General features: G+C 37.3%; 1 protein-coding gene across 4 annotated transcripts in view; it reads right to left on the bottom strand.

Moving 5' to 3' along the window:
• The window catches only part of FARS2 (phenylalanyl-tRNA synthetase 2, mitochondrial), a 570,273-nt gene that overhangs the window by 221,224 nt on the left and 333,759 nt on the right, over positions 1-15,290 (bottom strand). For all 4 annotated transcript variants that reach the window (XM_005869647.2, XM_014542407.1, XM_005869648.2 and 1 more), the window contains one exon: positions 11,272-11,432. In XM_005869647.2, the coding sequence (XP_005869709.1) occupies positions 11,272-11,432 (161 nt within the window). The remainder of the gene's footprint in view (positions 1-11,271; positions 11,433-15,290) is intronic.

Raw genomic sequence — 15,290 nt, 5'->3', positions numbered from 1 at the left:
TTGTTTACAGCATTCTCGTGAGTCTCAACCCTACTCAACTACATGCACCTAAACTCTATCACAAGGCACGTGGGGCTACGTGTTCGGACCATAGGTTCAAGCTTACAACCACAGCCGTTGGCTATGATTGTGCTGGGAGGGCCCTGCCCTCCAGCTGGGACTTGCACGTGGCAGTGAGAGGACCCTGTCCTTTCATTAGTCTGAGGCTTGAACCTGGCCAAAACCCTGTAACCACGCCCCACAGTGGACAAGACAGTGTGTTGACATCGAAGGTCCATAACAGATGGCGTGTGAAAAACGAGAACACTCGTGAGCGGTCCTTAACAGATGGCGCGCGAAACACAAGAAAACTCGTGAGCGGTACGCAATGTGTTAAGCTGAATGCTCTTTTAAATGATATCTGTAAATTCCATTTATTTGGCAAAGTAATAGCTAAAATTCATGTCACTGAATTTCAGAAACGCGGACTGCCTCACGTTCACATATTATTGATATTAGATAGTGAGTTCAAATTACGTTCCTCTAATTAATTCCCTTTCAATGTGCACGAATTTCGTGCACCGGGCCACTAGTCTATTTATAATTCACTATCCTTGGTAGTGACTTATAGCCTGTAATTGTAATTTATAAATCTCATAGGGATGCCCTTTGGAAAATAAATTCTTCCCTCTTATTGAAAGAAAATATTTGACTCATTACTTAGCCAAGTGATAGAATAATTAAGCTATCCACTATATAAATTACTGCTTACTTTAACCATTCTTCATTTTCAAGATCACAAGATTACACAGTAAAAATGCCATTATAAATGTACCATTTGAAAAGCTGTGCAATAGTGTCATTGCAAAGCAATTCTCATTTCTCTATCTAAACACAGGCCGATCTTAAGTCCTAACATTTCAGATGAACCCACATCCTCCTCTTATCCTTAGTGTAAAGGAGCAGTGCACAGTTCTAATTGAAATAGTGAAGAGATTTGTTTCTCCTATAGCACACAATGAGGTTAATTAAAGACACAGAACAACTACCCTTACCTGCGTTGACTAAGAATTTAGTAAGGTAAATTATTTGGTGGCTAGGACATGAATATAAACCTTGAATTTTCCATTTGCGTTGCTCTAATACACTTGTCTTTTCTTTGATAACTTTGAGGATCTCATTCCTAGTGTAACTGACCTTGAATTTAGTATCTAAGCCCTTTTCTCTTTGGCCAATACAGTTAACTCAGTTGGAGGTGCCATGATGGCCCTGATTTCTATACTTAATCTCAAACAGAGAAAAAATGTCCAATAGCCACATACTTATCCACTAATCCCATCCAGTTGTCCTATGAATATAGGCACAGTCAGTTCTAGGCAAAATAAGTATTTTACATTTGACTAGGGATCAAAGCATTAAACTAAAAGAAGCAAACTCTAAGGCAGCGGTTCTCAACCTGTGGGTCGAGACCCCTTTGTCGGTCGAACTGCCCTTTCACAGCGTTCTCCTGAGACCATCCTGCATATCAGATATTTACATTACGATTCATAACAGTAGTAACATTACAGTTATGAAGTAGCAACAAAAATAATTTTATGTTTGGGTCACAACATGAGGAACTGTATTTAAAGGGCCAAAAGGTTGAGAACCACTCTAAGGGATGATTTGAAGCACTAGCCAGCAGAAGGTAAAAGATTTTAGGATAGAATACCTTTTCTAGTAGCCCCATCATCCCATTTCATAATTGACTGTCTATTCATAAAAACAGTGCAGAATTAAGAGATAGCATTGCCTAAAGGGCCTAATTCAGTGATGGCGAACCTTTTGAGCTCAGCATGTCAGCATTTTGAAAAACCCTAACTTAACTCTGGTGCTGTGTCACATATATAAATTTTTTGATATTTGCAACCATAGTAATACAAAGATGTATATTTTTGATGTTTATTTTATATATTTAAATGCCATTTAACAAAGAAAAATCAACCAAAAAAATGAGTTCGCGTGTCACCTGACACGTGTGTCATAGGTTCACCATCACTGGCCTAATTGAACACATCTGGCATTGTTGGTGGTAAAATTATACAAAAACATGTCATACTTATGATAAGAGCTCAGTATAAGTATCAGAAGACAGCAGGCTAACTTCAACTACCTTGCAAATGAGATGTGAGGAAAGTGTGAGGACTTCCGGAAAACTTTCCCCACACTAAAAAAGAGAAACAGGGGCACTTTTCTGCTTTAGACCTTATTGTATGGTCTAGCTTGCTGCTCCTGCTGCCACCTTTCAAGCCTGAGGGGGAAATGCTCAGGATTTTAGAGCCCTGGCATTACTGAGGGCTTCCTGACATTTTGTTCTTATTTAAGCCATTCTGAGTTTGGTCTTTCTTGGTTGAAGCAAAAAAGCACCTCTCTTGAATTTTGTAAGAATTACTTTCCATAGTCACACCTGGAAAAAACCCGTTTCCTATTCACTGTTGCTTAATCAACATGTTCTTTCTTCCTATGGCAAGTCCTTCAGAGCTCGGTTTGTTTCTGATCTTTATTCTGGTGATTTCCTTTTAAATGTTTTTTTATTGATTTAAGAAAGGAAGGGAGCGATAGAGACGTCAATGATGAGAGAGAATCATTGATCAGCTGCCTCCTGCACACCCCACACTGGGAATTGAGCCCGCAACCTGGGCATGTGCCCTGACCAGGAATGGAACTGAAACCTCCTGGTTCATAGGTCAACCCTCAACCATTGAGCCACACTGGCCGGTCTGATGATTTCCTTTTAAAACTATAACTTTTTCTCCTCAGTTTTATGAAGGTAAAATTGAAAAATCAAAACCATATCTATTTATGGTGTACAACATAATGGTTTGATATATATATACATTATGAAATGATTACTAAAATTGTAACTTTTAACTTTATGATCCATCAACTATCAGTATCTGGTTTAGATGATTCTGCAGTATTAATGTATCTCTCTGATTCCAGAGATAAAAATACCAAAACCTTTTCTACTCAGATGATTTCTAAGAAATATTACACATAATTTGTCAAATTTTATAGATGTTGGCAAGATTGAAGGTTTAATGTGCTGTCTATAAATAGAAAATTCTTGTGCATTTCCATAAGGTTAACACCCAAGACAATGTATTATGGGTACTGAATGTGTGTACATATAAAGGTTACATCACACATATCCTTCTGTCTACACTACAAGAAAGCTGCGGAAGTAGATGCTGAGGAACTCCTTATTTATTTTTTTTAAAAGTGCTTTAAATAAGGAAGAAATGTGTGGTAGCACTTCTCTAAAAATGTAAATGTATCACAGAACTCCTGCTTTCACAAAAATACAAGGCAGTCATAAATGCAGGCCTCCAATGACAGGCTCCAATACACACATGGGGCCACAATCCATAGGAGTCTAAACAGGCTATAGGTCAATGAAATGACCTAGCATCGTAAGGCCGGGGTTATATAACACCAATGTTAGCAAAGCAAGCTGAAGAAGGAAACTGCGAGCACGAAGGACCAGGGAACACAAAGACTGTGTCTCCTGTGCTTGGAACAGTGTCTGCTTTGTAGTAGTTATGGTGATAGTGGTGATAGTTACAGCAGTGGTGGTGGTGAAAAATAGTTAACATGGATGAAATGTTTACTGTGCAATAGGCTCTGTTATGAATGCTTTACATATAAGCACTATAATGATTCCCAATACAAATTTGCCCATTATCTTGCTCATTGCATCCCTCCTCATTTGGCAGTCAACAAAGATTACAGAGCACATATAAAAGGTTTTATAATTGTCATCTTCCACACTTCTTCTTCTACCTCTTTCTATTAGTTTTTTTCTGAGATGAACCCTTTCCAATAAAAGAAAAATACTTATGTGCTTTGTTGTGTGAGATGGGAAAAATGCACATGGAAATAGAGCAAAAAATGTGAGATCCATTAATTTTATTGCAACACAATGAAGCTGATGAGATTCTCACAGCTGGGTTTATTTGGGAATAGAATGAGGAAACACTGCATAATCCTGCATTAAGTCTCTATCAGACAACGTTTATGATAACGAAAGCAAAACTGGATCTAGGAGCTATTCCAAGCCATGGAGATTAGCAAGTAATCACAGGCACAAGTCCTAATTCAATTCTGGAGAAACAGGGAAAGGCTTAAAGAATTAAAAAGTAAAAAGGATTTTAAAAAAAGAGAAAATGTTGACCTCCACATGCGTTGGTCAGTATCAGCAAAATTCTACATTCACCTATGTATAGCTCCATCAGTGTACCTCATATCTATAATAATAAAAGCATAATATGCTAATTAGACGAGACGACCTTCTGGATGACCTTCCGGACAAAACTGTGGTTGCAGGGGCCAAGGCAGAGAAGGCAGAGGAGCAGAAGGGGCAGAATTTCTGCATTGGGCCTCTAGTTATTTTTTAATTATCTCCTGCTAAATCTACATCGGAAGGAAACAACTTGAAGTCAGGATCTGTCAATTTCATGTTACTGACTCCAGAGCAGTGCATCTGTCTAGGCAACAACAGAATTTACTAGTTCAATATTAGGAGCTCTCTGGAGTGGTTCCAAGTGTCAATTTCATCATCTATAAAATGGGTTTATAGTACCTACCCCATTGGGTTGTGATGAATGGAAGTTATAATATAGGTAACACATTTAGTTCAGTGACTTGGACATAGCACTCAACAAATGGCAATTATTATAAACAAATTAATGCACAGATGTATGGTGCACTGAACTCCGATTGCCAGAAGACATAAATAAAGAAAATGGACAACCTTGGTCTTCAAAACTTTCAGTCCTCATATAACACAGCACACCCTGCTGCTGCGGGGTGCTACAGGAAGAGCAAGGATGAACTCTGACACAGTTTCCGCAGGGGAATCTGTCCATGATTGACCTCAGAGATGACTGGGTTCATATAAGACCTTTTCATAGTTACTGCCCTGCTGATGCCTACCAAATTCTTTGTGCTTTCTGTCTCATCTTTCACCATTTCTAGTTCTATTTAGTTACAATTTAAATATTAACACTTTCTCTTCGCAAATTACTTAAAGCATATAAACACATCTGTGACTTAGCATAACTTTTAAATGTGCATTTGAACTGTATGACTTTCTTTCAACAGTTCCCTCACATTGATAAGCAGCAAAGAATGAATGAATGAGTGAACAAAAAACAAAGAAATTATGAAAGAAAGGAAGAAGGAAGGAAGAGATTAGGCAGTTCATAAAACCAAAAGGATAACAGTACTGCAACTCTGAAATTCATAGTAATTAAATCTAGGACAAGAAGAAGGGACTTTTGAGATTAGTATCATAAAGTAGAGATCAGATTATAGTGATATTTATGATAAGCTGAAATTTATTGTGCAAAAGACAAAGTGTACTTAATCACCTGATCAGACTATGTCACCTTATCATCTCATTTTACAGATGAGGTAGCTGAGCTTTGACACATAAGATGATTCTGCCCGTCATTATGTAGATTTGCACTGTGGACCATGGACCGACATCAGGATCACCTGGGAGTTTGCTAGAAACACAAAATCTCAGGCCCCTATTGAGCATACTGAGTCAGAATCTGAATTGTAACAAGATCTTTGTGTGATTCATGGGTACATTAAAGTTTGACAAGCATTAATATAGGTAGCTTGTTGCCAGAAAGTTCATAAATTAGATAATTTAAACTGAATGACATATTTTCAACAAATTATATGCTAATCTTTGAATTTGTTAGAAAAATGTAAATCATTTGGCTCTGAATAACTGACCTATAAATTTTATACTCAGGATAAAACTTGAGGCAATGGCTCTTTGAAGCCCTGAATGAACAATACATTGTGCTAATACACAGTGACCACTCAGCTACCATTTCCTCATCTGTGAAATGGACAGAATAACAGAACCTAAACTCAGAGGGTTATTAAGAAGACTAAGTTAAGACATATAAAGCCTTTAGAATAATGCCGAACAAAGAGCAAGGTTTAACTGAGTGTTAATCACTAACTATGATTATTATGATCTTGAATAAGGTTTGATATGATAGGTGTGCATGTCACTGCCCACCTATTCTTACCTACTTCTGTTGCAGTGAAAAGCATTTAAGATATTATCCAGGATTAGGAATAAATATAGTCTCTGCCCACAAAAGAGAGCCAATAAAAGTCCTTCACTTGAAACAAAGATAACAACCAACATTGTTGAATTACTTCATCAAATGGGGACTGACTTTTTGAACAACTATGGACACACATGGAATAAGATTTAAGAAAAATATGTGAATAAAATTTACAATGTTGATTAATAAATAATTTTCAATAACCAGTATTACTCTGTATAGCACTAAATATTGAATCCATAATTCAGTATTGTTTAAAGAACATTTAAAGAATGAACAAAAGTTAGAGTACTGAAAATTCATTCAATGCACTGCAACAGTGAGTTTTATGTTAGGGAAGTGGCAGACATACACACAAGGGCCCAGAATGAACCCAGAAGGGGGACCTGCAAGGGGGATAGAGATCTCTTGCCCAAAACAAGACAACACTAACATGATAAAGCACCAGCTTGCTCATCTACTTATTTCAAGCCTTGATCCAGGTTGGGTAGAGAGAGCCACAAAAAGCAAGCATTTAAACTCAAAACAAGTGAAATAAAAAACCAAGAGTTAAAACCACACTATAACTTGAGTTTCCTACTTATTAGACTTAAACAATAGTTTTCAAGTACTCAGGAAAGAACAGCAGAGATGAGGCCTCGGGTAATGAATCAGACTATTGCCAGCACCTAGAGAGCGCCACCACAGCTGGCTGGCTGGGTTTACAGGACAGTGGAGATTATGCAGAGGAAGGTACCACAGAAGCCAAGAGAGCCTAAAGCATAAGCTAAGAGGGACTGAGGGAGATGAGAGAAGAGACATTTCTGCCTCCTGCCAGCCCTGCACAATATGGTTCCCAAATGGCTCCCTGAGTTTTCTGGGCAAAGAAGGCATGGCTGCCGCAGACCTTTCCTCCAAGTTTCGTCTCCTCCCCTCTGGGGAAGTCTTGTATTATAATCATGTTAAGTACTTTTCTTAAGACAAGCCAACAGTGACAAAATGAGTCTCCTATTCTCCTCATATATATAAGCATGACCACTCTACACTAATAGTTACAAACTGCCAACACTTTAACACCATCTGTATAACTTATACCTAACACCAAATCTGCTCTATGATACCTGAAGGCAAGCAAGTTGCCATGATGAAAATGAAATATACAAAAGGATATGTGATAGGCTAAATAAAGGCCTCCAAAAGGCATCGATGTCCTAATCCCTGGAACCTATGAATATGTAACCTGACATTCAAAAAGAAGTTCACAAATGTAAATAAGGAAGGATCTTGAAATGTGGAGATTATCTTGAATAATCTTGCTGGGCTCCATCCAAGGGTCCTTGTAAGAGGGAGATAAAAGTTCAGAGAGAAGGAGACGTGACACAGAGGGAAAGAGAAGAGAACAGGCAGTACAGAGCCATGAGTGAGAAACAAGGACAGCCCTAGAAGCTGGCAAAGGCAAGGGGTGGATTCTCCCCGAGCGCCTCCCAAAGGACCCAGTCAGGCTGACACCTTAATTTTAGCCACTCAGATTTTGAATTTCTGAACTCCACAACGGTAAAATAATAGAAATGTTGTTCTAATCTGCTAGGTTTGTGGTAATTTGTTACATTAGTAATAGGAAATTAACCAAGAATATAATTAATAGATACCAATTATAAGTGAATAATTAGGAACTAGTTCTCTGTGATCTACAAATTAAAAAGTATTTTACAGACATATACGATTTCAGCAAACAAATCCTAACTGCCCCATCAGAAGTTCTTAAGTTTATTATACAAAGGCAACAATGTAAATTACATAATAGTACAGTTATGCATACACTGATTTCAACTCTGAAGGCAGAAAGGATTTTTTTTAAATGACACTTAATACAAGAGACCCATATCTATTCCTGGATATCTCTGTGTCTCCTAAGGGAAGACAGTTGTGAACACAATAAAAACTGGACTTAAGCCACTAACTTGTGGTAGCAACTGTTACTCATCTGTGCTTGCCCACCACACTACAGAGCACACTGCTCTGTACAATGTTGGTTGGTGTCCCATCAATATTTGATGATTAAATAAATGACTTAATAAATGAAAAATTAAATGAGAGAAAATTAGTTCCTTAGCCAGATTTTACTTTTAATGATTTAGATAGGTCTTTATTCCAAATTTACGTAGAAGGTCCTGCTTATAGACTATAAATAGATTACTTTAAAAAAAATAGAATTTTTAAAAGGCCAAACGAATAAACAAAAGAAAATAGAAACAGACACATAGATATGGAGAAGAATCTGATGGTTGCCAAAGAAGAGGGTATGGGAGGAATCAGAATTTGTAAAAGGCCATTAAAAATAAAACCAAAGAATCAAATCAATGATTAACTTTTGGTTAGGATGCAAAAGTTTGCAAAAAAAAATTAAGTCCCACTGTAACAAGGAAAAAGCAATAACTTAAAAAATATTGCTCTAATCGGTTTGGCTCAGTGGATAGAGCGTCGGCCTGCGGACTCAAGAGTCCCAGGTTTGATTCCGGTCAAGGGCATGTACCTTGGTTGCGGGCACATCCCCAGAAGGGAGTGTGCAGGAGGCAGCTGATCGATGTTTCTCTCTCATCGATGTTTCTTACTCTCTATCCCTCTCCCTTCCTCTCTGTAAAAAATCAATAAAATATATACTTAAAAAAAATAAATGTTATCTGCCATAAAAGATATTGAAGAGATCTGGCTACAAGCCTAAATGAATGAAATACCAAAGAGATGAGCCCTCTGAGGGTGAACAGACATTGGTGGCTGCTGTCACCATGTGGGCCTGAGTAGTCAGAAGAGCTAGCCTGCTCTTGGTAAAGAAACTTCACTGGAGAGGAGAAATTAGCCAAACTTTTATCAGCCAGTCCTTGGCTGGTGTGGCAGATTGGAATATGGGAAGACAGTTAGTCCTCACTGCCAGCCAATTCACCTTCATAATATTTTTTGCTCAGCAAGCACTGACTGGTGTGGAAGAAGTTAGCAACTGGGTGGAAAGCAGAGAGAGATCTTATCATTTCACATGCAGAGATCACAAACTTCTGCAGGGCCAGATCTCACCATCTAGAGCAAATCAGATGGGAAATCTAGTTCCTGATTAGAAATAAGAAATCTGGCCTAATCCCTTTAGTCGCCTCCTAGGAGAAAGTGTAAGGCTTATGTATTCTTTTAAACACAATTTCAAAAGTAAAACCAGTGAAAAAGCAGAAAAAATGTGACGCGTAAGAAGAAAAAATAAAAGAATACAAGGAGAATAATAGATAACTAAATGGTTGGAATTAATAGACAAGGACTTTAATATAAGTATTATGAAAATGCTAAGAATTTAAGGAAAAATGTACAAAAGGGGTGAGAAGATGGAGAATTTCATCAGAGTAATCAAAATTCTTAAAGGAAAGCAAGTAGAAATTATAGACAAATAAGTAAAATATCTGAAATTATTAATTACTTGGTGGAGCCTAATGGTTAACTGGACACAATAGAAAAAAATTAGTAAACACAGAGAGAAGACTTACAACTATCCAAAATAAAGCACAGAGTGAAAAAAAAATCAATAAAAACAAACCCCGAGCATGAGTTCTATGGCATAATTCCAAATGGTCTGACACACATGAAGTTACAGTCTGAAAAGGAAAAGAAAGAAGGAGTATAATTGTTAGAAGAGAGAGTAGAGGAGAATTTTCAAGGAGGTTGAAAGACAATCCAACACAGTGAAACCTCAGGAGGATAACAGATAGAAAATCACACATAAGTCAAACTGCTGAAAACCAAACTAAAAGGATACGGGCAGTGAAATGACATCTCTAAAGAGCTGAAAGGAAAAAAAAATAACATAAGAAGTGACAACCTATATCCAAGGAAAATATTCCTAAAAAATAGAGGTGAGCCCGGCGGGTGTGGCTCAGTGGTTGAGCATCAACCCATGCACAAAATCTTGGTCACTGGTTTAATTCCTGGTCAGGGCACATGGCCAGGTTGCGGGCTCTATCCCCAGCATGCGGTGTACAGGAGGCAGCCGGTCGATGATTATCTCTCATCATTGATGTTTCTATCTCCCTCTCCCTCTCCCTTCCTCTCTGAAATAAATAAAAATAGAAAATAATAATAAATAGAATAAAATAAATAAACGTTAAACAAAGGTGTTTCCAGACAAACTAAAGCTGAAAAAATTCATGTTGCACTGCAAGAAATATTAAAAGAAGTTCTTCAGACTTAAGGGAAATAATCACAAAGAAAAATCAAGATCAGCAGAAGGAAAAATCAGTGTGGGGTAAATATCAAGGGAAATATAAACAATATAGTTTTAAACTTCTTTAAAAGATAACTGACTATATGAAGAAAATAGAGCAATATATTGTGAGATTATAATATATGGAGAAATAAAATATGACAATAATACAAAAAAACAGGAGGCATAAAAGGAATTACACTATTGTAAAGTTGTTAACTGTTTCATGACGTTGTATAATAGTTACTCATGGTAAAGTGAGATGAATTAATTATGCATATTGTAATCTAGAATAACCGCTTAAAATAATACAAAATGGTGAAACTAAATAGCAATAAGGGTACTAAAATGAGATATAAAAATAAACAAAAATCCCCCACAAAAACCATAATTTCCAAATAAAGAATACAAGAGGGAAATGGGGGGGGGAATAAAAGGTTAACAGAATTAAGTCCAAGAATATCCCATGTAATTATATTAAATGTAAGATGTATTCAACACTCAAATTAAATCTGAATTTTAAAAAAGACCCAACTCTATGGTGCTTACAAAAGAAACTCTTTTAATATAAAGACACAGAGTGACAGTAAAATGATGAAGAAGGTGTGCATTACAAACTAATCATAAGAAACTAATGTGTCTATATAGGATCAGAAAAACTAAACTTTAAAGTATCATCAGATATAAAGATCGATAATAAAATGATCAAGAAAGCCCAAAACTGGTTGTCTGCTTAGACTAAAAATCTTGATAAGTGTTTTTCCACATACAGTTTCTGAAGGTTTATGAACTCCTGTGGGATGTTTATGGACTTCTATAAAAAACCTATTTTCAAATTCACATTATTTTTAAATTCAATAATTCAATTTTCAAATGCATGACCCCCACCATTCTTTCAAACATTTTTTTTTTAATTTAGTTGATTCTTGCAAGTTATTTTACCTGAAATTTCACCTTCTGGTTGATATCAGACACATGGAACTGCTTCAGGAAGCGCTCATCCTCACTCCAGAAGAGGCGGATGTCAGGGATGTCATAGAGGATCATGGCCAGTCTTTCTAATCCTAGGCCAAAGGCCCAGCCAATTTTATCTTGAGCACCAGCTATGATTAGGAAACAAAATAAAACAATTGACTTAAAAATCATAAAGCCTTCACAGGCACATACTACTTCCTGGTAACTAACCAGTAACACTGTTGAGTGCCTACTAGTGGCAAGGCACTGGGGAGGAGCTGTGGGGACATCCAAGGCAATGCCCAACCTTAGATTGCTCCTGCTCCCCACATTCCTTACTGCTCTCATTGAGGCATTTTGGACTCATACTGTCTCTAATATTGACTCATTTCTGACTAGATTCTAGGCTCTTTTAAGCCCTGGTTTCTGTCTCTGACACATGACTTTTCTGTAATCCTTGTTTGTCCTGATTCAAACATAACTATGCTCAGGTTACAAAGTCCCTAAGTGGCTTACTAGACAGGCAAATGTGTTCAAAACATGCCACAGTGGACCATTAACATTCAGAAAATGTGTGCCAGACCTTCAAGAACTGTCAATAACAGTAAAATACAACTCTTACTCAGAGGAGCCACCTCAACAATACTCTGAGAGCGAGCAAGCCAAGGTGTACTACTCACTCCAAAGGTGAAGTGTGCTGTTCAGATATGGCAAGGCCATGAACACTAAGGCAGAGTAAGACAGGAGACTTGAGACAGGCACTGCTGTAGGAAGAAGGTGAGAGAGCAATTTGACTGCTGAAGAGGCTATGACAAGGGTCCACGAAAGGAACATAATTTCAACTGCACAATAAAAGATGAGCAGGATCTTAGGTAGGTGGAGGTGGCCTCAAGATCCCTGCCCTGTGTAAACCTCTCCCTTGGAGTGTGGGTGAGACCCGTGAATGGAATGGGATTTCACTCCTATGTTGAGGTTACTTTCTATGAGAGTCCACCTTAGCAAACTAGAGAGATCCTCCTGCTGACTAGGAGCTGCCATGAAGTGAAAGGGCCATGTGGCAGGACCTGAGGGAGGCCCCAAGGAACTGAGCAAGGAAATGGGAACCTCACTCCCATTGTCACAGGAAATTAATTCTCCCAACAGCCTGAATGAGCTCAGAAGAGGATCCTGCGCTCCAGACGAGAACACAGCCCTGCTGACACCTTTTTTAAAAAATATATATTTTATTGATTTTTACAGAGAGGAAGGGAGAGGGATAGAGAGTTAGAAACATTGATGAGAGAGAAACATCGGTCAGCTGCCTCCTGCACACTCCCTGCTAGGGATGTGCCCACAACCCAGGTACATGCCCTTGACTGGAATCAAACCTGGGACCCTTCAGTCCACAGGCCGACGCTCTATCCACTGAGCCAAACCAGTTAGGGCCCCTGCTGACACCTTTATTTCAACCTGTTGAGACACTGAGCATGGGACCCAATCGATTTGTACCTGGACTCCTGATGCAAGGAAATTGTGGCATAACAAATGTGTGCTGTTTTAAACCACTAAGTATAAGACTGATTTTTTTTTTTTTTTACCCAGCATAAAAAAACTAATACAGATCCAAAATGTGGAGAAAGAGAAAAGAAATTCCAGACTGAAGGAACCTCATGGCTAGTGAAGGTGAAGGTGCAGCAGAGGAAGGGTTAGGAATTGACTCTGGAAACACAGAGAGTGCAAGGTTGGGGCAGGTAAAACCCTGTGGAGAGGATCAGCTTCTGGCCAGGTGCCACCACCTTATAAACTAATCATCCTATATAATAAAGAGCTAATTTGCTAATTAGACTGAACAGCAGAACGACCATCCAGATGACCTTCCGGATGAAGTCAGGGCCTTGCATGAATTTCATGCATTGGGCCCCTAGTTTATAACTAAAACAACAAGGACAGACGTATGACAACAGAAGTCATAGAGCTATAAGTGTGAGCCTCATTGAATGATCTCTTTAGAAGATAAATGAATAAAAGTATTAAATGAGCTCACAAAAGAAAGATACAGAAAAAGAGACTGGCTCAGTAGTAGGAGGGAAGTTGTGTGAAAGAAGAGCAAGTAGTTGGCTAATTTGCAGAGTGCCCCTGTTCCTGAGTAGGAATGAACATAGAAGTGAGGAGGAGGGGAAGGCATTTTTTTAATATTTTTTTTATTGTTTAAAGTATTACAAATAGTAGTTATTCCCTTTCCACCCCCCCATTTAACCACAGGAACAACGGGGTCACAGGAATGTGTGCACAACTCCTGGCCAACTTCAGCTGCCTAGGAGAGCAGTTGAAGAGCGAGGCAAAACACATCAGAGTAATTTATATTGATGCATGAAAACCTTAAAAAAAAGAAAGCTGTTGACTAAATAAAGACATGAAAATGAACATAATCGTGATATACTGTTTTTTATCTACTAAAAGAATATTTTCTTTAAATGACATTGGCCAGTCCTGGATCCCTCACGTCATTCATTGTGCAGTTCTAATACCCTTGACATTTGGAAAATAACATGGTAATACATATAAAGATCTATGAAAATGCTCATACTCTTTATTCTTACGATTTTACTCAGGAATTTATCCTAAGGAAATAATTCAACGAAGGAAAAAGACAAATGAAGAAAGATTCTCAGAGCAGTGTTATTTGTAAGGGCAAATATATAAAAACAACCTAGGTGCCCCAAATTAGGGAATGCCTTAAAAATCATAGTACATTTAAAGTAGTCATTTTAAAAATCAGTTCTATGAATAAATGTTTATTAAATTTATTAAATAAGAAATTAGTCAAAATTATGAGAAAATTAATATGTACTTTGATACTAATATTTAATATAGGTACAAATGAGAATTGCAATGTAAAAAAATAAAAACAAAATGTGATGTTCAAGGGTTATAATAATTCTAAAACAACTTTAAAGCATTTCTTATTATAATTGTTAAGTCTTTTCAAATAAAAAGAATAATAAAGATAGGTGGCAATGTTAACATTGCTTTGTGAGAGGCTTTTTCCTCAATTATAAAATTTTTTAGGTCTTACACAATTTTTAGGTAAAACTAATCATTTAGAGCCCAATATCTATAACTTAACAAGAAGTAGATTAAGGATATTTGATTTTATTTAATATTTAGCCATTTTTTAGTATCTTAGCTTTTTTGCTCCTTCCATCAATTACTCTAACTTGCTTCTCCATCCCTGAAAGTTTTCCTAAAACAAGAACAAGAATAACAAAGAGCCTTTGCTATTCTTTTAGGAAGTAGGTAAGAAAAAGAGCAACAATCGTATTTTCAAAATGGGCAAAGAGGGGAAGGTGGGAGGTAGAAGAGGGTATAGTGGGGACAAACGGTGATGGAAGGAGACTTGACTTTGGGCAGTGAACACATAATACAATATGCAGATGATATATTATAGAATTGTACACCTGAAACCTATATAATTTTATTAACCAATGTCACCCCAATAAATTCAATAAAAAATAAATAAAATGTGCAAATAATATTAAGACAGTCACAGAAAATGAAAGAAAAATGATCCTTAAGCAAATGAAAAGTTTACTTAAAAAACTGCAAGATAAAAATGCACCCAGTTATCATATTTTACTCCATAGACTGGCAAAAACAAAAACATCTGAGAGCAAAGCCCAGGGAAAACAAGAACTCTCATACACTGTGGGCGGGTTCATTTGTGGTTTCTAACCCATTTACCTCAGGAGTATAACATAGCAGCTACCAAAATTAAAGGTGCATGTACCAGCTTGTTACTTTAACTATGAATGTACCCTACTTATGAGAAAATATGAATGCATAAGGCTATTTATTGGATTATTGTTTATAATAGCAAAAGACTTATAAGTAACCCAAATGTCCACCAACAGGAAATAAAATAAACTATGCTATATCTATTCAGTGGAATATTATTATTATAACTAGAGGCCTGGTGCACAAAAATTTATGCACTCGGGGGGGGGGGGCCCTCAGCCTGGCCTATGGCC

The sequence above is a fragment of the Myotis brandtii genome, unplaced genomic scaffold (assembly GCF_000412655.1).
Source record: "Myotis brandtii unplaced genomic scaffold, ASM41265v1 scaffold300, whole genome shotgun sequence".
NCBI classification, from domain to species: Eukaryota; Metazoa; Chordata; class Mammalia; order Chiroptera; family Vespertilionidae; genus Myotis; species Myotis brandtii.
Note: the sequence above shows the minus strand (reverse complement) of the source record. Positions and strands in the feature narration are given on the sequence as shown.